The sequence below is a fragment of the Oncorhynchus keta genome, chromosome 22 (genome assembly GCF_023373465.1).
Source record: "Oncorhynchus keta strain PuntledgeMale-10-30-2019 chromosome 22, Oket_V2, whole genome shotgun sequence".
Taxonomy (NCBI): Eukaryota; Metazoa; Chordata; class Actinopteri; order Salmoniformes; family Salmonidae; genus Oncorhynchus; species Oncorhynchus keta.
The window spans coordinates 52838623-52861492 of record NC_068442.1 but is presented as its reverse complement, the minus strand read 5'-3'; the positions used below and the strand labels follow the sequence as shown (position 1 = coordinate 52861492).

Genomic DNA, 22870 nt, shown 5'->3' with positions numbered 1-22870 from the left:
AGGGAATAGGGCTCTGGTCTAAAGTAGTGCACAATATAGGGAATAGGGCTCTGGTCTAAAGTAGTGTACTATATAGGGAATAGGGTGCCATATGGCTCTGGTCTAAAGTAGTGCACTATAATAGGGAATAGGGCTCTGGTCTAAAGTAGTGCACTATAATAGGGAATAGGGCTCTGGTCTAAAGTAGTGCACTATATAGGGAATAGGCCTCTGGTCTAAAGTAGTGCACTATATAGCGAATAGGGCTCTGGTCTAAAGTAGTGCCCTATATAGGGAATAGGGCTCTGGTCTAAAGTAGTGCACTATATAGGGAATAGGGCTCTGGTATAAAGTAGTGCACTATATAGGAATAGGGCTCTGGTCTAAAGTAGTGCACAATATAGGAATAGGGCTCTGGTCTAAAGTAGTGTACTATATAGGGAATAGGGTGCCATATGGCTCTGGTCTAAAGTAGTGCACTATAATAGGGAATAGGGCTCTGGTCTAAAGTAGTGCACTATAATAGGGAATAGGGCTCTGGTCTAAAGTAGTGCACTATATAGGGAATAGGCCTCTGGTCTAAAGTAGTGCACTATATAGCGAATAGGCCTCTGGTCTAAAGTAGTGCACTATATAGGGAATAGGGCTCTGGTCAAAAGTAGTGCACTATATAGGGAATAGGGCTCTGGTCTAAAGTAGTGCACTATATAGGGAATAGGGCTCTGGTCTAAAGTAGTGCACTATATAGGGAATAGGGCTCTGGTATAAAGTAGTGCACTATATAGGGAATAGGGCTCTGGTCTAAAGTAGTGCACAATATAGGGAATAGGGCTCTGGTCTAAAGTAGTGTACTATATAGGGAATAGGGTGCCATATGGTTCTGGTCTAAAGTAGTGCACTATAATAGGGAATAGGGCTCTGGTCTAAAGTAGTGCACTATATAGGGAATAGGTCTCTGGTCTAAAGTAGTGCACTATATAGGGAATAGGGCTATGGTCAAAAGTAGTGCACTATATAGGGAATAGGGCTCTGGTCTAAAGTAGTGCACTATATAGGGAATAGGGCTCTGGTCTAAAGTAGTGCACTATATAGGGAATAGGGCCCTGGTCTAAAGTAGTGCACTATATAGGGAATAGGCCTCTGGTCTAAAGTAGTGCACTATATAGGGAATAGGGCTCTGGTCTAAAGTAGTGCACTATATAGGGAATAGGCCTCTGGTCTATAGTAGTGCACTATATAGGGAATAGGGCTCTGGTCTAAAGTAGTGCACTATATAGGGAATAGGCCTCTGGTCTAAAGTAGTGGCTTGATTACCAACAACGACGAGACGGCCTACAGGGAGGAGGTGAGGGCCCTCGGAGTGTGGTGTCAGGAAAATAATCTCACACTCAACATCAACAAAACTAAGGAGATGATTGTGGACTTCAGGAAACAGCAGAGGGAACACCCCCCTATCCACATCGATGGAACAGTAGTGGAGAGGGTAGCAAGTTTTAAGTTCCTCGGCATACACATCACAGACAAACTGAATTGGTCCACTCACACAGACAGCGTCGTGAAGAAGGCGCAGCAGCGCCTCTTCAACCTCTGGAGGCTGAAGAAATTCGGCTTGTCACCAAAAGCACTCACAAACTTCTACAGATGCACAATCGAGAGCATCCTGGCGGGCTGTATCACCGCCTGGTACGGCAACTGCTCCGCCCTCAACCGTAAGGCTCTCCAGAGGGTAGTGAGGACTGCACAACGCATCACCGGGGGCAAACTACCTTCCCTCCAGGACACCTACACCACCCGATGTTACAGGAAGGCCATAAAGATCATCAAGGACATCAACCACCCGAGCCACTGCCTGTTCACCCCGCTATCATCCAGAAGGTGAGGTCAGTACAGGTGCATCAAAGCTGGGACCGAGAGACTGAAAAACAGCTTCTATCTCAAGGCCATCAGACTGTTAAATAGCCACCACTAACATTGAGTGGCTGCTGCCAACACACTGACTCAACTCCAGACACTTTAATAATGGGAATTGATGGGAAATGATGTAAATATATCACTAGCCACTTTAAACAATGCTACCTTATATAATGTTTCTTACCCTACATTATTCATCTCATATGCATATGTATATACTGTACTCTATATCATCGACTGCATCCTTATGTAATACCTGTATCACTAGCCACTTTAACTATGCCACTATGTTTACTTTGTCTACATACTCATCTCATATGTATATACTGTACTCAATACCATCTACTGTATGCTGCCCCATACCATCACTCATTCATATATCCTTATGTACATATTCTTTATCCCCTTACACTGTGTATAATATATATGCCATTTAGCAGACGCTTTTATCCAAAGCGACTTACAGTCATGTGTGCATACATTCTACGTATGGGTGGTCCCGGGAATCGAACCCACTACCCTGGCGTTACAAGCGCCATGCTCTACCAACTGAGCTACAGAAGGACCAGTGTATAAGACAGTAGTTTTGGAATTGTTAGTTAGATTACTTGTTGGTTATCACTGCATTGTCGGAACTAGAAGCACAAGCATTTCGCTACACTCACATTAACATCTGCTAACCATGTGTATGTGACAAATAACATTTGATTTTATTTGGGTGCCATATGGCTCTGGTCTAAAGTAGTGCACTATATAGGGAATAGGGCTCTGGTCTAAAGTAGTGCACTGTATAGGGAATAGGGCTCTGGTCTAAAGTAGTGCACTGTATAGGGAATAGGGTTCTGGTCTAAAGTAGTGCACTGTATAGGGAATAGGGTTCTGGTCTAAAGTAGTGCACTATATAGGGAATAGGGCTCTGGTCTAAAGTAGTGCACTATATAGGGAATAGGGCTCTGGTCTAAAGTAGTGCACTATATAGGGAATAGGGCTCTGGTCTAAAGTAGTGCACTATATAGGGAATAGGGCTCTGGTCTAAAGTAGTGCACTATATAGGGAATAGGGCTCTGGTCTAAAGTAGTGCACTGTATAGGGAATAGGGCTCTGGTCTAAAGTAGTGCACTGTATAGGGAATAGGGTTCTGGTCTAAAGTAGTGCACTATATAGGGAATAGGGCTCTGGTCTAAAGTAGTGCACTATATAGGGAATAGGGCTCTGGTCTAAAGTAGTGCACTATATAGGGAATAGGGCTCTGGTCTAAAGTAGTGCACTATATAGGGAATAGGGCTCTGGTCTAAAGTAGTGCACTATATAGGGAATAGGGCTCTGGTCTAAAGTAGTGCACAATATAGGGAATAGGGCTCTGGTCTAAAGTAGTGTACTATATAGGGAATAGGGCTCTGGTCTAAAGTAGTGCACTATATAGGGAATAGGGCTCTGGTCTATAGTAGTGCACTATATAGGGAATAGGGCTCTGGTCTAAAGTAGTGCACTATATAGGGAATAGGGCTCTGGTCTAAAGTAGTGCACTGTATAGGGAATAGGGTTCTGGTCTAAAGTAGTGCACTATATAGGGAATAGGGTTCTGGTCTAAAGTAGTGCACTATATAGGGAATAGGGTTCTGGTCTAAAGTAGTGCACTATATAGGGAATAGGGCTCTGGTCTAAAGTAGTGCACTATATAGGGAATAGGGCTCTGGTCTAAAGTAGTGCACTATATAGGGAATAGGGCTCTGGTCTAAAGTAGTGCACTGTATAGGGAATAGGGTTCTGGTCTAAAGTAGTGCACTATATAGGGAATAGGGCTCTGGTCTAAAGTAGTGCACTATATAGGGAATAGGGCTCTGGTCTAAAGTAGTGCACTATATAGGGAATAGGGCTCTGGTCTAAAGTAGTGCACTAAAGTAGCTCTGTCACTATATAGGGAATAGGGCTCTGGTCTAAAGTAGTGCACTATATAGGGAATAGGGCTCTGGTCTAAAGTAGTGCACTGTATAGGGAATAGGGCTCTGGTCTAAAGTAGTGCACTGTATAGGGAATAGGGTTCTGGTCTAAAGTAGTGCACTATATAGGGAATAGGGCTCTGGTCTAAAGTAGTGCACTATATAGGGAATAGGGCTCTGGTCTAAAGTAGTGCACTATATAGGGAATAGGGCTCTGGTCTAAAGTAGTGCACTATATAGGGAATAGGGCTCTGGTCTAAAGTAGTGCACTATATAGGGAATAGGGCTCTGGTCTAAAGTAGTGCACAATATAGGGAATAGGGCTCTGGTCTAAAGTAGTGTACTATATAGGGAATAGGGCTCTGGTCTAAAGTAGTGCACTATATAGGGAATAGGGCTCTGGTCTATAGTAGTGCACTATATAGGGAATAGGGCTCTGGTCTAAAGTAGTGCACTATATAGGGAATAGGGCTCTGGTCTAAAGTAGTGCACTGTATAGGGAATAGGGTTCTGGTCTAAAGTAGTGCACTATATAGGGAATAGGGTTCTGGTCTAAAGTAGTGCACTATATAGGGAATAGGGTTCTGGTCTAAAGTAGTGCACTATATAGGGAATAGGGCTCTGGTCTAAAGTAGTGCACTATATAGGGAATAGGGCTCTGGTCTAAAGTAGTGCACTATATAGGGAATAGGGCTCTGGTCTAAAGTAGTGCACTATATAGGGAATAGGGCTCTGGTCTAAAGTAGTGCACTATATAGGGAATAGGGCTCTGGTCTAAAGTAGTGCACTGTATAGGGAATAGGGCTCTGGTCTAAAGTAGTGCACTGTATAGGGAATAGGGTTCTGGTCTAAAGTAGTGCACTATATAGGGAATAGGGCTCTGGTCTAAAGTAGTGCACTATATAGGGAATAGGGCTCTGGTCTAAAGTAGTGCACTATATAGGGAATAGGGCTCTGGTCTAAAGTAGTGCACTATATAGGGAATAGGGCTCTGGTCTAAAGTAGTGCACTATATAGGGAATAGGGCTCTGGTCTAAAGTAGTGCACTATATAGGGAATAGGGCTCTGGTCTAAAGTAGTGCACTATATAGGGAATAGGGCTCTGGTCTAAAGTAGTGCACAATATAGGGAATAGGGCTCTGGTCTAAAGTAGTGTACTATATAGGGAATAGGGCTCTGGTCTAAAGTAGTGCACTATATAGGGAATAGGGCTCTGGTCTAAAGTAGTGCACTATATAGGGAATAGGGCTCTGGTCTAAAGTAGTGCACAATATAGGGAATAGGGCTCTGGTCTAAAGTAGTACACTATATAGGGAATAGGGCTCTGGTCTAAAGTAGTGCACAATATAGGGAATAGGGCTCTGGTCTAAAGTAGTGTACTATATAGGGCATAGGGTGCCATAGGGACTCTGGTCTAAAGTAGTGCACTATATAGGGAATAGGGCTCTGGTCTAAAGTAGTGCACTATATAGGGAATAGGGCTCTGGTCTAAAGTAGTGCACTATATAGGGAATAGGGCTCTGGTCTAAAGTAGTGCACAATATAGGGAATAGGGCTCTGGTCTAAAGTAGTGCACTATATAGGGAATAGGGCTCTGGTCTAAAGTAGTGTACTATATAGGGAATAGGGCTCTGGTCTAAAGTAGTGCACTATATAGGGAATAGGGCTCTGGTCTATAGTAGTGCACTATATAGGGAATAGGGCTCTGGTCTAAAGTAGTGCACTATATAGGGAATAGGGCTCTGGTCTAAAGTAGTGCACTATATAGGGAATAGGGCTCTGGTCTAAAGTAGTGTACTATATAGGGAATAGGGCTCTGGTCTAAAGTAGTGCACTATATAGGGAATAGGGCTCTGGTCTATAGTAGTGCACTATATAGGGAATAGGGCTCTGGTCTAAAGTAGTGCACTATATAGGGAATAGGGCTCTGGTCTAAAGTAGTGCACAATATAGGGAATAGGCCTCTGGTCTAAAGTAGTGTACTATATAGGGCATAGGGTGCCATAGGGACTCTGGTCTAAAGTAGTGCACTATATAGGGAATAGGCCTCTGGTCTAAAGTAGTGCACTATATAGGGAATAGGGCTCCATCTGGGATGCACCCCATACCTCTAATAATTTAATCTGAGATCTGAGTGCACAGCAACCAACAGACTTGTCTTATCTCGTCTAGAAATTCACTTCTGAATTCTGAACTTCTTTCGCAGCATTAAAAGATGTCAGACAGACAAGTAGTTGACAGTACTCATCCAGGATAGGACAGAGGACACAAGGACAAAGGACACAAGAACACAGGACACAAGGACACAAGGACACAAGGACACAAGGACACAGGACACAAGGACACAGGACACAGGACACGTAGTTGACAGTACTCATCCAGGATAGGACAGAGGACACAAGGACACAAGGACACAGGACACAGGACACAAGGACACAGGACACAAGGACACAAGGACACAGGACACGTAGTTGACAGTACTCATCCAGGATAGGACAGAGGACACAAGGACACAAGGACACAGGACACAGGACACAAGGACACAGGACACAAGGACACAGGACAAGTAGTTGACAGTACTCATCCAGGATAGGACAGAGGACACAAGGACACAGGACACAAGGACACAGGACACAAGGACACAAGGACACAGGACACGTAGTTGACAGTACTCATCCAGGATAGGACAGAGGACGCAAGGACAAAGGACACAAGGACACAGGACACAAGGACACAAGGACACAGGACACGTAGTTGACAGTACTCATCCAGGATAGGACAGAGGACACAAGGACACAGGACACAAGGACACAGGACACAAGGACACAAGGACACAGGACACGTAGTTGACAGTACTCATCCAGGATAGGACAGAGGACACAAGGACACAGGACACAAGGACACAGGACACAAGGACACAAGGACACAGGACACAAGGACACAGGACACGTAGTTGACAGTACTCATCCAGGATAGGACAGAGGACACAAGGACACAGGACACAAGGACACAAGGACACAGGACACGTAGTTGACAGTACTCATCCAGGATAGGACAGAGGACACAAGGACACAGGACACAAGGACACAGGACACAAGGACACAGGACACAAGGACACAGGACACAAGGACACAGGACACAAGGACACAGGACACAAGGACACAGGACACGTAGTTGACAGTACTCATCCAGGATAGGACAGAGGACACAAGGACACAGGACACAAGGACACAGGACACAAGGACACAGGACACAAGGACACAGGACACAAGGACACAGGACACGTAGTTGACAGTACTCATCCAGGATAGGACAGAGGACACAAGGACACAGGACACAAGGACACAAAGACACAGGACAGGTAGTTGGGACCCAGGACTACAGACATCTATTAAAATAGTATTGGGTATAATTATGACAGGATGCTCAGCTCTGGCATGTCATGGTCTGTCTGACCCTGTGTCTGTCTGTGTGTCGATCTACAGCGTAATTGAAATGGGACACTATAACCTCACGAGCGATGCACCCAAACGCCTGAAGCTAAATTAAAACGATATGCACTGAGGCATAACTAAAACGGGACACAAGACACATCAAGTCAGGGCTTGTTGTGATATTGCCCACCCTGTATCTGTTTGTGTTTGTCACGATCACTGTATTGGGACATGAAACCCCACTCTCACAAAGACATCACTCACCAGCCGGCTATAAGGGCTTAGATTAGAACACTGACCTTTGACCTCTCCTATTGTTGCCATGGTACCTCAGCCTGTACCGCAGCGTAAAAGAGAGAACGGGTAGAGGGGGAATCGGAGAGGAGGGGAGAGAAGGTTTGGAGAAGAAGAGTGAGGGATCGGAGGGGAGGGAGAGGAGGGAAGTGAGGGATCGGAGGGGAGGGAGAGAGAAGGTTTGGAGAAGAAGAGGGGAGGGAGTGAGGGATCGGAGGGGAGGGAGAGGAGGGAAGTGAGGGATCGGAGGGGAGGGGGAGAGAAGGTTTGGAGAAGAAGAGGGGAGGGAGTGAGGGATCGGAGGGGAGGGAGAAGAGGGAAGTGAGGGATCGGAGGGGAGGGAGAGAGAAGGTTTGGAGAAGAAGAGGGGAGGGAGAGGAGGGAAGTGAGGGATCGGAGGGGAGGGAGGGGAGGGAGTGAGGGATTAGAAAGGAGAGAGAGAGGATTTGGAGAGGAGAGGAGGGAAGTGAGGGATCGTAGGGGAGGGAGAGAGGGGGATCGTAGAGGAGGGAAAGAGGATTTGGAGAGGAGGGAGAGGAGGGAAGTGAGGGATCGTAGGGGAGGGAGAGAGGGGGATCGTAGAGGAGGGAAAGCGGATTTGGAGAGGAGAGGAGGGAAGTGAGGGATCGTAGGGGAGGGAGAGAGGGGGATCGTAGACGAGGGAAAGAGAATTTGGAGAGGAGAGGAGAGGAGGGAGAGGAGGGAAGTGAGGGATCGGAGGGGAGGGAGAGAGGGGGACCGTAGAGGAGGGAAAGAGGATTTGGAGAGGGGAGGGAGAGGAGGGAAGTGAGGGATCGGAGGGGAGGGAGAGAGGGGGAACGTAGAGGAGGGAAAGAGGATTTGGAGAGGAGGGGAGGGAGGGGAGGGAGAGAGGGGAGGGAGAGAGGGGGGACGTAGAGGAGGGGAGGGAGAGAGGGGGAACGTAGAGGAGGGGAGGGAGAGAGGGGGAACGTAGAGGAGGGGACATGGGGTATTGGGAGGTTGAACACAGACGTATGCACAGCCCCAACAGGTGGTGTTGATTTAAAGGCCCTTTGGCTTCTCCATGTGTTGGAACTAAACCCCATACAAGACAAGCTCAGATCAAAGCACTGTCAAACCACTAAGCTTCCTCACACCAGCGCATACACAGTCTGTCTCTCACTCTGTCTTTCCCTTTCTCTCCTATAGGTCTCACCACTCCTCTCGCTCAATTCAAGGGGCTTTATTGGCATGGGTAACGTGTTAACATTGCCAAAGCAAGTGAAATAGATAATATACAACAGTAAACATTACACTCAAACAAGTTCCATAAGAATAATGACATTACAAAAGTCATATTATGTCTATATACAATGTTGTAACAATGTACAAATAGTTAAAGTACAAAAGGGAAAATAAATAAAACACAGGTTGTATTTACAATGGTGTTAGTTACTCCAACCACTGGGCAACCTGCTGGTTACTAGTCCCAACGCTCTAACCACTGGGCAACCTGCTGGTTACTAGTCCCAACGCTCCAACCACTGGGCTACCTGCTGGTTACTAATCCCAACGCTCTAACCACTGGGCAACCTGCTGGTTACTAGTCCCAACGCTCTAACCACTGGGCAACCTGCTGGTTACTAGTCCCAACGCTCTAACCACTGGGCTACCTGCTGGTTACTAGTCCCAACGCTCTAACCACTGGGCTACCTGCTGGTTACTAGTCCCAACGCTCCAACCACTGGGCTACCTGCTGGTTACTAATCCCAACGCTCTAACCACTGGGCAACCTGCTGGTTACTAGTCCCAACGCTCTAACCACTGGGCTACCTGCTGGTTACTAGTCCCAACGCTCTAACCACTGGGCTACCTGCTGGTTACTAGTCCCAACGCTCTAACCACTAGGCGACCTGCTGGTTACTAAGTCCCAACACTCTAACCACTAGGCTACCTGCTGGTTACTAGTCCCAACGCTCTAACCACTGGGCTACCTGCTGGTTACTAGTCCCAACGCTCTAACCACTGGGCTACCTGCTGGTTACTAGTCCCAACGCTCTAACCACTGGGCTACCTGCTGGTTACTAGTCCCAACGCTCTAACCACTGGGCTACCTGCTGGTTACTAGTCCCAATGCTCTAACCACTGGGCTACCTGCTGGTTACTAGTCCCAACGCTCTAACCACTAGGCTACCTGCTGGTTACTAGTCCCAATGCTCTAACCACTAGGCCACCTGCTGGTTACTAGTCCCAACACTCTAACCACTAGGCTACCTGCTGGTTACTAGTCCCAACGCTCTAACCACTGGGCAACCTGCTGGTTACTAGTCCCAACGCTCTAACCACTAGGCTACCTGCTGGTTACTAGTCCCAACGCTCTAACCACTGGGCAACCTGCTGGTTACTAGTCCCAACGCTCTAACCACTGGGCAACCTGCTGGTTACTAGTCCCAACGCTCCAACCACTGGGCTACCTGCTGGTTACTAATCCCAACGCTCTAACCACTGGGCAACCTGCTGGTTACTAGTCCCAACGCTCTAACCACTGGGCAACCTGCTGGTTACTAGTCCCAACGCTCTAACCACTGGGCTACCTGCTGGTTACTAGTCCCAACGCTCTAACCACTAGGCGACCTGCTGGTTACTAAGTCCCAACACTCTAACCACTAGGCTACCTGCTGGTTACTAGTCCCAACGCTCTAACCACTGGGCTACCTGCTGGTTACTAGTCCCAACGCTCTAACCACTGGGCTACCTGCTGGTTACTAGTCCCAACGCTCTAACCACTGGGCTACCTGCTGGTTACTAGTCCCAACGCTCTAACCACTGGGCTACCTGCTGGTTACTAGTCCCAACGCTCTAACCACTGGGCAACCTGCTGGTTACTAGTCCCAACGCTCTAACCACTAGGCTACCTGCTGGTTACTAGTCCCAATGCTCTAACCACTGGGCAACCTGCTGGTTACTAGTCCCAATGCTCTAACCACTGGGCTACCTGCTGGTTACTAGTCCCAACGCTCTAACCACTAGGCTACCTGCTGGTTACTGGCCCAACGCTCTAACCACTAGGCTACCTGCTGGTTACTAGTCCCAACACTCTAACCACTAGGCTACCTGCTGGTTACTGGCCCAACGCTGTAACCACTAGGCTACCTGCTGGTTACTGGCCCAACGCTCTAACCACTAGGCTACCTGCTGTTTACTAGTCCCAACGCTCTAACCACTAGGCTACCTGCTAGTTACTAGTCCAACGCTCTAACCCCTAGGCTACCTGTTGGTTACTGGCCCAACCACTAGGTTACCTGCTGGTTACTGGCCCAACCACTAGGCTACCTGCTGGTTACTGGCCCAACGCTCTAACCACTAGGCTACCTGCTGGTTACTGGCCCAACGCTCTAACCACTAGGCTACCTGCTGGTTACTGACCCAACACTCTAACCACTAGGATACCTGCAGTTACTGGCCCAACCACTAGGTTACCTGCTGGTTACTGGCCCAACCACTAGGTTACCTGCTGGTTACTGGCCCAACCACTAGGATACCTGCTGGTTACTGGCCCAACCACTAGGCTACCTGCTGGTTACTGGCCCAACACTCTAACCACTAGGCTACCTGCTGGTTACTGGCCCAATCCTCTAACCACTAGGCTACCTGCTGGTTACTGGCCCAACCACTAGGATACCTGCTGGTTACTGGCCCAACCACTAGGCTACCTGCTGGTTACTGGCCCAACACTCTAACCACTAGGCTACCTGCTGGTTACTGGCCCAACACTCTAACCACTAGGCTACCTGCTGGTTACTGGCCCAACACTCTAACCACTAGGCAACCTGCTGGTTTCTGGCCCAACGCTCTAACCACTAGGCTACCTGCTGGTTACTGGTCCCAACGCTCTAACCACTGGGCTACCTGCTGGTTACTTGTCCAACACTCTAACCACTAGACTACCTGCTGGTTACTAGTCCAACGCTCTAACCACTAGGCTACCTGCTGGTTACTTGCCCAACGCTCTAACCACTAGGCTACCTGCTAGTTACTAGTCCAACGCTCTAACCCCTAGGCTACCTGCTGGTTACTGGCCCAACACTCTAACCACTAGGCTACCTGCTAGTTACTGACCCAATGCTCCAACCACTAGGCTACCTGCTGGTTACTAGTCCAACACTCTAACCACTAGGCTACCTGCTGGTTACTGACCCAACACTCTAATCACTAGGCTACCTGCTGGTTACTAGTCCAACGCTCTAATCACTAGGCTACCTGCTGGTTACTGACCCAACGCTCTAACCACTAGGCTACCTGCTGGTTACTAGTCCAACGCTCTAATCACTAGGCAACCTGCTGGTTACTAGTCCAACGCTCTAACCACTAGGCAACCTGCTGGTTACTAGTCCAACGCTCTAACCACTAGGCTACCTGCTGGTTACTAGTCCAACGCTCTAATCACTAGGCAACCTGCTGGTTACTAGTCCAACGCTCTAACCACTAGGCTACCTGCTGGTTACTAGTCCAACGCTCTAATCACTAGGCTACCTGCTGGTTACTGACCCAACGCTCTAACCACTAGGCTACCTGCTGGTTACTAGTCCAACGCTCTAATCACTAGGCAACCTGCTGGTTACTAGTCCAACGCTCTAACCACTAGGCAACCTGCTGGTTACTGGCCCAACACTCTAACCACTAGGCAACCTGCTGGTTACTAGTCCAACGCTCTAACCACTAGGCAACCTGCTGGTTACTGGCCCAACGCTCTAACCACTAGGCAACCTGCTGGTTACTAGTCCAACGCTCTAACCACTAGGCTACCTGCTGGTTACTAGTCCAACGCTCTAATCACTAGGCTACCTGCTGGTTACTGACCCAACGCTCTAACCACTAGGCTACCTGCTGGTTACTAGTCCAACGCTCTAATCACTAGGCAACCTGCTGGTTACTAGTCCAACGCTCTAACCACTAGGTTACCTGCTGGTTACTAGTCCAACGCTCTAACCACTAGGCTACCTGCTGGTTACTAGTCCAATGCTCTAACCACTAGGCTACCTGCTAGTTAAGTCCAACGCTCTAACCCCTAGGCTACCTGCTGGTTACTGGCCCAACGCTCTAACCACAGGCTACCTGCTAGTTACTAGTCCAACGCTCTAACCCCTAGGCTACCTGCTGGTTACTAGTCCAACGCTCTAACCACTAGGCTACCTGCTGGGCTGGCCCAACACTCTAACCACTAGGCTACCTGCTGGTTACTAGTCCAACGCTCTAACCCCTAGGCTACCTGCTGGTTACTAGTCCAACGCTCTAACCACTAGGCTACCTGCTGGTTACTGGCCCAACGCTCTAACCACTAGGCTACCTGCTGGTTACTGGCCCAACGCTCTAACCACTAGGCTACCTGCTGGTTACTAGTCCAACGCTCTAATCACTAGGCAACCTGCTGGTTACTAGTCCAACACTCTAACCACTAGGCTACCTGCTGGTTACTGGCCCAACACTCTAACCACTAGGCTACTTGTTAGATATGACTGCATTGTTGGAGCTGGAAGCACAAGCATTTCGCTGCACCCGCAACAACATCTGCTAATCACGTGTATGTGACCAATACCAATTGATTTGATTTGATTTGATTTGATTTGACACACACAGTCATACGCAGCTAACCTTGTTGGGACATACAATTCAGTCCTATTTTCCTTAACCTCTAATCCCAACTCGTACCCTTACCCTAACCCTGACCCTAACCTTAACCCAAAGAAACTAACCCTAACCCTTAATCTAATCCTAGCTCCTAACCCTAAACCTCATCCTAGCTCATAACCCTAGCCCCTAACCCTAAACCTAACCCTAAATCTAATCCAAGCTCCTAACCCTAAATCTAATACTAGCTCCTAACCCTAACCCTAAACCTAGTTCCTAACCCTAAACCTAATCCGAGCTCCTAAACCTAATCCTAGTTCATAACCCAAGATCCTATCCCTAACCCTAAATCTAATCCTAGCTTCTAACCCTAAACCTAATCCTAGCTCATAACCCTAATCCTAGCTCCTAACCCTAAACCTAATCATAGCTCATAACCCTAGCTCCTAACCCTAACCCTAAACCTAGTTCCTAAACTTAAACCTAATCCTATCTCCGAACCCTAACCCTAAACCTAGTTCCTAACCCTAAACCTAATCCTAGCTCCGAACCCTAACCCTAAACCTAGTTCCTAACCCTAAACCTAATCCTAGCTCCTAACCCTAACCCTAAACCTAGTTCCTAACCCTGAACCTAATCCTAGCTCCTAACCCTCGCTCCTAACCCTAACCCTAAACCTAGCTCCTAACCCTAACATTAAACCTAATCTTAGTTCCTAACCATAAACCTAATCCTAGCTCATAACCCTTGCTCCTAACCCTAACCCTAAACCTAATCCTAGCTCCTAACCCTAAATCTAATTCTAGCTCCTAACCCTAAATCTAATCCTAGCTCATAACCCTAGCTCCTAACCCTAACCCTAAACCTAATCCCAGCTCCTAACCCTAAATCTAATCCCAGCTCCTAACCCTAAATCTAATCCCAGCTCCTAACCTTAAATCTAATCCTAGCTCCTAACCTTAAATCTAATCCTAGCTCCTAACCCTAAATCTCATCCTAGCTCCTAACCCTAAATCTAATCCTAGCTCCTAACCCTAGCTCCTAACCCTAACTCTAAACCTAATCCTAGCTCCTAACCCTAAATCTAATCCTAGCTCCTAACCTTAAATCTAATCCTAGCTCCTAACCCTAAATCTAATCCTAGCTCCTAACCCTAAATCTCATCCTAGCTCCTAACCCTAAATCTAATCCTAGCTCGTAACCCTAAATCTCATCCTAGCTCCTAACCCTAAATCTAATCCTAGCTCCTAACCCTAAATCTCATCCTAGCTCCTAAACCTAAATCTAATCCTAGCTCCTAAACCTAAATCTAATCCTAGCTCCTAACCCTAAATCTCATCCTAGCTCCTAACCCTAAATCTAATCCTAGCTCCTAACCCTAAATCTCATCCTAGCTCCTAACCCTAAATCTAATCCTAGCTCCTAACCCTAAATCTCATCCTAGCTCCTAACCCTAAATCTAATCCTAGCTCCTAACCCTAAATCTCATCCTAGCTCCTAACCCTAAATCTAATCCTAGCTCCTAACCCTAAATCTCATCCTAGCTCCTAACCCTAAATCTAATCCTAGCTCCTAACCCTAACCCTAATCCTTGCCCTTAAAGTAACTCTAACCCTAAAACTAATTCTAACCTTAACCCTAAACCCCCCAAAATGTCCCCAGTTGTTTGTTTACTATTCTTGTCGGGACTTAGTATAGTTAAATACACACACACACACACACACACACACACACACACACACACACACACACACACACACACACACACACACACACACACAGCTCTGATATGTAACAGAGCCCTTCTCCCAGTGGTCTTACACAACCCTGAACCAGGGTGTGTATTGAACCCTGTGTGTCCAATACATACAGACTCAGCCCCCCCCACTCTCAGCCCCCCACATACACTCTCAGCCCCCACATACACTCTCAGCCCCCCACATAACACTCTCAGCCCTCCCTACATACACACTCTCAGCCCCCCCACTCTCATCCCCCCACATACACTCTCAGCCCCCACCCACACTCTCAGCCCCCCACCCACACTCTCAGCCCCCCACACACACACTCTCAGCCCCCCACTCTCAGCCCCCATATACACTCTCAGCCCCCCACATACACTCTCAGCCCCCCACATAACACTCTCAGCCCTCCCCTACATACACACTCTCAGCCCCCCACTCTCAGCCCCCCCACATACACTCTCAGCCCCCACCCACACTCTCAGCCCCCCACATACACACTCTCAGCCCCCCACATAACACTCTCAGTCCTCCCCATACACACTCTCAGCCCCCCACATACACACTCTCAGCTCCCCACACACTCTCAGCCCCCCCCACTCTCAGCCCCCCACTCTCAGCCCCCCATATACACTCTCAGCCCCCCCACATACACTCTCAGCCCCCCACATAACACTCTCAGCCCTCCCCTACATACACACTCTCAGCCCCCCACTCTCAGCCCCCCACATACACTCTCAGCCCCCCACATAACACTCTCAGTCCTCCCCACATACACACTCTCAGCCCCCCCACATACACTCTCAGCCCCCCACATACACACTCTCAGTCCCCCCACATACACTCTCAGCCCCCCACATACACACTCTCAGTCCCCCCACATACACACTCTCAGCCCCCCACATACACACTCTCAGCCCCCCACATACACACTCTCAGCCCCCCACATACACACTCTCAGTCCCCCCACATACACACTCTCAGCCCCCCACATACACACTCTCAGCCCCCCACATACACACTCTCAGCCCCCCACATACACACTCTCAGTCCTCCCCACATACACACTCTCAGTCCCCCCACATACACACTCTCAGTCCCCCCACATACATACTCTCAGCCCCCCACATACACACTCTCAGTCCCCCCACATACACACTGTCAGCCCCCCCCACATCACATACACACTCAGCCCCCCACATACACACTCTCAGTCCCCCCACATACACACTCTCAGCCCCCCCCACATACACACTCTCAGTCCCCCCACATACACACTCTCAGTCCCCCCACATACACACTCTCAGCCCCCCACATACACACTCTCAGCCCCCCACATACACACTCTCAGCCCCCCACATACACACTCTCAGCCCCCCACATACACACTCTCAGCCCCCACATACACACTCTCAGCCCCCCACATACACACTCTCAGCCCCCCACATACACTCTCAGCCCCCCCCCACATACACTCTCAGTCCCCCCCCAGTCCCCCCACATACACTCTCAGCCCCCCACATACACACTCTCAGTCCCCCCACATACACACTCTCAGTCCCCCCACATACACACTCTCAGCCCCCCCCACATACACACTCTCAGCCCCCCACATACACACTCTCAGTCCCCCCACATACACACTCTCAGCCCCCCACATACACACTCTCAGCCCCCCACATACACACTCTCAGCCCCCCACATACACACTCTCAGTCCTCCCCACATACACACTCTCAGTCCCCCACATACACACTCTCAGTCCCCCCACATACACACTCTCAGTCCCCCCACATACATACTCTCAGCCCCCCACATACACACTCTCAGTCCCCCCCGCATACACACTGTCAGCCCCCCACATACACACTCTCAGCCCCCCACATACACACTCTCAGCCCCCCACATACACACTCTCAGTCCCCCCATACACACATACACACTCTCAGTCCCCCCACATACACACTCTCAGCCCCCCACATACACACTCTCAGCCCCCCACATACACACTCTCAGCCCATCCCCAAACTCTCAGCCCCCAACATACACACTCTCAGCCCCCCACATACACACTCTCAGCCCCCCCACATACACACTCTCCCCCCACATACACACTCTCAGCCCCCCAACACACCATTTTCACCCCCCTCCACATACACACTCTCAGCCCCCCACATACACACTCTCAGCCCCCCACATACACACTCTCAGCCCCCCACATACACACTCTCAGCCCATCCCCAAACTCTCAGCCCCCCAACATACACACTCTCAGCCCCCCCCACATACACACTCTCAGCCCCCCCCACATACACACTCTCAGCCCCCACATACACACTCTCAGCCCCCCACATACACACTCTCAGCCCCCCACACATACACACTCTCAGCCCCCCACATACACACTCTCAGCCCCCCACATACACACTCTCAGCCCCCCACATACATACTCTCAGCCCCCCAACACACCATTTTCACCCCCCTCCACATACACACTCTCAGCCCCCCAACACACCATTTTCACCCCCCTCCACATACACACTCTCAGCCCCCCACATACACACTCTCAGCCCCCCAACACACCATTTTCACCCCCCTCCACATACACACTCCCAGCCCCCCACACTCTCAGTCCCTCCCCCACATACACACTCTCAGCCCCCCAACCCCCAACACACCATTTTCACCCCCCTCCACATACACACTCTAACCCCCCACACTCTCAGCCCCCCACATACACACTCTCAGTCCCCCACATATACTCTCAGCCCCCCCCACATACACACTCTAACCCCCCACACTCTCAGCCCCCCCACATACACACTCTCAGCCCCCCACATACACACTCTAACCCCCCCCACACTCTAACCCCCCCCCATACACACTCTCAACCCCCCACATACACACTCTCAGTCCCCCCCCCACATATACTCTCAGCCCCCCACATATACTCTCAGCCCCCCCCACATACACACTCTAACCCCCCCCACACTCTCAGCCCCCCAACACACCATTTTCACCCCCACATAGTGCTGGAGGCACTGGGTTATCGTGACTGAAACATTCTCTTGCATAAGTCGCACACCCCGCTCCCCTTTTACTCACGTAGAGTCCAGAGTGCCTGTCACCGAAGAAGGGGAATGAAACAGAGATCTCCACCAGCCCCGAGCCGCCATCGTCCTGGGAGATGGTCTGAGAGTCCCCCGAGTCCTGACCAAAGGGGTAGAAGTCCTCCAGGGGTACCCCCGGCTCGACGGTCCCAGGGAGGAGCAGCAGGTTCAGGCAGAGCAGGGTGCAGAGGCAGGGTAGCAACGCTCCAGGTACCAGGTCAGCTCCAGACATCTTCACCATGGCCCTCAGACTCTCAGCTTCAGGCTCTAGGCAGGCAGCAGGACAGGAGAGGACAGGAGAGGACAGGAGAGGACAGGAGAGGACAGGAGAGGACAGGGAAGGACAGTATCTCGTCTTCTACACCAGCAGCTCTTTAAATCTTTCGTGTCGTTTCTCTCTCTGTCCTTCTTCCTCTCTCTCTCTCTCCCAGGGAATGAGGTGACAGGGACAGTCACAACAGGCAGAGGGTATCACAGGGTAGGGTAGCAGAACACCTGGGGTATCAGAGGGTAGGGTAGCAGAACACCTGGGGTTTCAGCAGAACAGGAACCTTCTTTCACAGCTGCAGCAACAGCAGCCCTTTAAATCTTCTCCTGTGTTGTCTCTCTCTCTCTCGGTCTCCCTCTCTCTCTCTCGGTCTCCCTCTCTCTCTCTCTCTCGCTCTCTCTCTCGCTCGCTCTCTCTCGCTCTCTCTCTCCCTCTCACTCTCTCTCTCCCTCTCGCTCTCTCTCTCCCTCTCGCTCTCTCTCCCTCCCTCTCGCTCTCTCTCCCTCCCTCTCGCTCTCTCTCCCTCCCTCTCGCTCTCTCGGTCTCCCTCTCTCTCTCTCTCGCTCTCTCTCTCCCTCTCTCTCTCTCTCGCTCTCTCTCCCTCCCTCTCGCTCTCTCTCGCTCTCTCTCCCTCTCTCTCCCTCTCGCTCTCTCGCTCTTAGTTGTGCTGTTTGTCTGAGACAAGGGGATAGATTCCTTGCATTCTGCTTGCCTCGCTGCTTGCTGCTGGGTGCTTCGTTGGTTCGTAAAGCTGTGCTGCTGCTCCGTCTCACAGAGATAAACTGAGGGAAAGACTGAAAGAAAAAGGGGGAGCAGAATGATATTTTTTTTATTTTTTACAATCCCAGCGATTTGGTCCCTGATGGTTAGGGTTAGCAATACCCTCAATAAAAGCTCTATTCTGCCTGCCAAAGGAGTTCTTTCAGCTCTGCTAGGCCCCACCCCCCCTTGGGATTCACTACCTCGCATAATGAGGGAATGTCGGCCAATGGTAGAGGAGAGGCCGGTAACTGGATAACTACTGGGCGGACCTATGATAATCAAAGGAGTGCTCCAGAAACTCTGACAAGGCTTCTCCCTCTCCTCTTTGGCTTAACCCTTTCACTCTGAGTCTACACGGATAGCGCACCTTAGCGTGTCAGACTGAACAGGTTACACGCTACAAGACGGCCAGCTCTCCTCTCATCGAAACTTGACTCTGTGCATCTACCTAGGCATATCAGAGTATGTTTAAACCAGGTATTAACATGGCTATATACAGGGGGTAGCAGTACGAGGTAATAACATGGCTATATACAGGGGGTAGCAGTACAAGGTAATAACATGGCTATATACAGGGGGTAGCAGTACAAGGTCGGTGTACAGGGGTAGGAGGTAATAACATGGCTATATACAGGGGGTAGCAGTACGAGGTAATACCAGGTATTAACAGGGGTATGAGGTAACAACAGGGGTACCAGGTAATAAAAGGGGTATGAGGTAATAACAGGGGTACCAGGTAATAACAGGGGTATGAGGTAATAACAGGGGTACCAGGTAATAACAGGGGTATGAGGTAATAACAGGGGTACCAGGTAATAACAGGGGTATGAGGTAATAACAGGGCTACCAGGTAATAACAGGGGTACCAGGTAATAACAGGGGTACCAGGTAATAACAGGGGTACCAGGTAATAACAGGGGTATGAGGTAATAACAGGGGTACCAGGTAATAACAGGGGTACCAGGTAATAACATGGGTACAAGGTAATAACAGGGGTACGAGGTAATAACAGCGGTACCAGGTATTAACAGGGGTACGAGGTAATAACAGGGGTACCAGGTAATAACATGGGTATGAGGTAATAACAGGGGTACCAGGTAATAACAGGGGTATGAGATAATAACAGGAGTATGAGGAAATAACAGGGGTATGAGGTAATAACAGGGGTATGTGGTAATAACAGGGGTACCAGGTAATAATAGGGGTACCAGGTAATAACAGGGGTACCAGGCAATAACAGGGATACCAGGTAACAACAGGTGTACCAGGTATTAACAGGGGTACCAGGTAATAACAGGGGTATGAGGTAAAAACAGGGGTACCAGGTAATAACAGGGGTACCAGGTAATAACAGGGGTACCATGTAATAACAGGGATACCAGTTAACAACAGGTGTACCAGGTATTAACAGGGGTATGAGGTAATAACAGGGGTACCAGGTAACAACAGGGATACCAGTTAACAACAGGTGTACCAGGTATTAACAGGGGTACCAGGTATTAACGGGGGTATGAGGTAATAACAGGGGTACCAGGTAACAACAGGGATACCAGTTAACAACAGGGGTACCAGGTATTAACAGGGGTACCAGGTATTAACAGGGGTACCAGGTATTAACAGGGGTACCAGGTATTAACAGGGGTACCAGGTATTAACAGGGGTATGAGGTAATAACAGGGGTACCAGGTATTAACAGGGGTATGTGGTAATAACAGGGGTACTAGGTAATAACAGGGGTACTAGGTAATAACAGGGGTACCAGGTATTAACAGGGGTACCAGGTATTAACAGGGGTACCAGGTATTAACAGGGGTACCAGGTATTAACAGGGGTACCAGGTATTAACAGGGGTACCAGGTATTAACAGGGGTACCAGGTAATAACAGGGGTACCAGGTAATAACAGGGGTACCAGGTAATAACAGGGGTATGAGGTAATAACAGGGGTACCAGGTAATAACAGGGGTATGAGGTAATAACATTGGTACCAGGTATTAGCAGGGGTACGAGGTATTAACAGGGGTATGAGGTAATAACAGGGGCACCAGGTAATAACAGGGGTATGAGGTAATAACAGGGGTACCAGGTAATAACAGGGGTATGAGGTAACAACAGGAGTACCAGGTAACAACAGGGGTACCAGGTAATAACAGGGGTACCAGGTAATAACAGGGGTACCAGGTAACAACAGGTGTACCATGTATTAACAGGGGTATGAGGTAATAACAGGGGTACTAGGTAATAACAGAGGTATCAGGTAATAACAGGGGTACCAGGTAATAACAGGGGTATGAGGTAATAACAGTGGTACCAGGTATTAACAGGGGTATGAGGTAACAACAGGGGTACCAGGTAATAAAAGGGATACCAGGTAATAACAGGGGTACGAGGTAATAACAGGGGTACGAGGTAATAACAGGGATACCAGTTAACAACAGGTGTACCAGGTATTAACAGGGGTATGAGGTAATAACAGGGGTACCAGGTGACAACAGGGATACCAGTTAACAACAGGTGTACCAGGTATTAACAGGGGTACCAGGTATTAACAGGGGTATGAGGTAATAACAGGGGTACCAGGTAACAACAGGGATACCAGTTAACAACAGGGGTACCAGGTATTAACAGGGGTACCAGGTATTAACAGGGGTATGTGGTAATAACAGGGGTACTAGGTAATAACAGGGGTATGAGGTAATAACAGGGTACCAGGTAATAACAGGGGTACCAGGTAATAACAGGGGTACTAGGTAATAACAGGGGTAGGAGGTAATAACAGGGGTACCAGGTTTTAATAGGGGTACCAGGTATTAACAGGGGTATGAGGTAATAACAGGGGTACCAGGTAATAACAGGGGTACCAGGTATTAACAGGGGTATGAGGTATTAACAGGGGTATGAGGTATTAACAGGGGTATGAGGTATTAACAGGGTACCAGGTATTAACAGGGGTATGAGGTAATAACAGGGTACCAGGTAATAACAGGGGTACCAGGTAATAACATGGGTACCAGGTAATAACAGGGGTACCAGGTAATAACAGGGGTATGTGGTAATAACAGGGGTACTAGGTAATAACAGGGGTACTAGGTAATAACAGGGGTATGAGGTACTAACAGGGGTACCAAGTAATAATAGGGGTACCAGGTAATAAAAGGGATACCAGGTAACAACAGGTGTACCAGGTAATAACAGGGGTACGAGGTAATAGCAGGGGTATGAGGTAATAGCAGGGGTATGTGGTAATAACAGGGGTACCAGGTAATAATAGGGGTACCAGGTAATAATAGGGGTACCAGGCAATAACAGGGATACCAGGTAACAACAGGTGTACCAGGTAATAACATGAGTATGAGGTAATAACAGGGGTACCAGGTAACAACAGGGATACCAGTTAACAACAGGTGTACCAGGTATTAACAGGGTTACGAGGTAATAACAGGGGTACTAGGTAATAACAGGGGTACCAGGTAACAACAGGGGTACCAGGTAATAACAGGGGTACCAGGTAATAACAGGGGTACTAGGTAATAACAGGGGTATGAGGTAATAACAGGGGTACTAGGCAATAACAGGGGTATGAGGTAATAACAGGGGTACCAGGTATTAACAGGGGTACCAGGTATTAACAGGGGTATGGGGTATTAACAGGGGTATGAGGTATTAACAGGGGTACCAGGTATTAACAGGGATACCAGGTAACAACAGGGGTACCAGGTAACAACAGGGGTACCAGGCAACAACAGGGGTATGTGGTAATAACAGGGGTACCAGGTAATAACAGGGGTACCAGGTAATAACAGGGATACCAGGTATTAACAGGGGTATGAGGTAATAACAGG

General features: G+C 49.0%; 1 protein-coding gene across 6 annotated transcripts in view; it reads right to left on the bottom strand.

Moving 5' to 3' along the window:
• The window catches only part of sned1 (sushi, nidogen and EGF-like domains 1), a 221787-nt gene extending 202635 nt beyond the window's left edge, over window positions 1-19152 (bottom strand). For all 6 annotated transcript variants that reach the window (XM_052475605.1, XM_052475606.1, XM_052475607.1 and 3 more), the window contains exon 1: window positions 17995-19152. In XM_052475605.1, the coding sequence (XP_052331565.1) occupies window positions 17995-18240 (246 nt within the window). In that variant the 5' untranslated portion in view covers window positions 18241-19152. The remainder of the gene's footprint in view (window positions 1-17994) is intronic.
• Between the last annotated feature and the right edge of the window lie 3718 nt (window positions 19153-22870).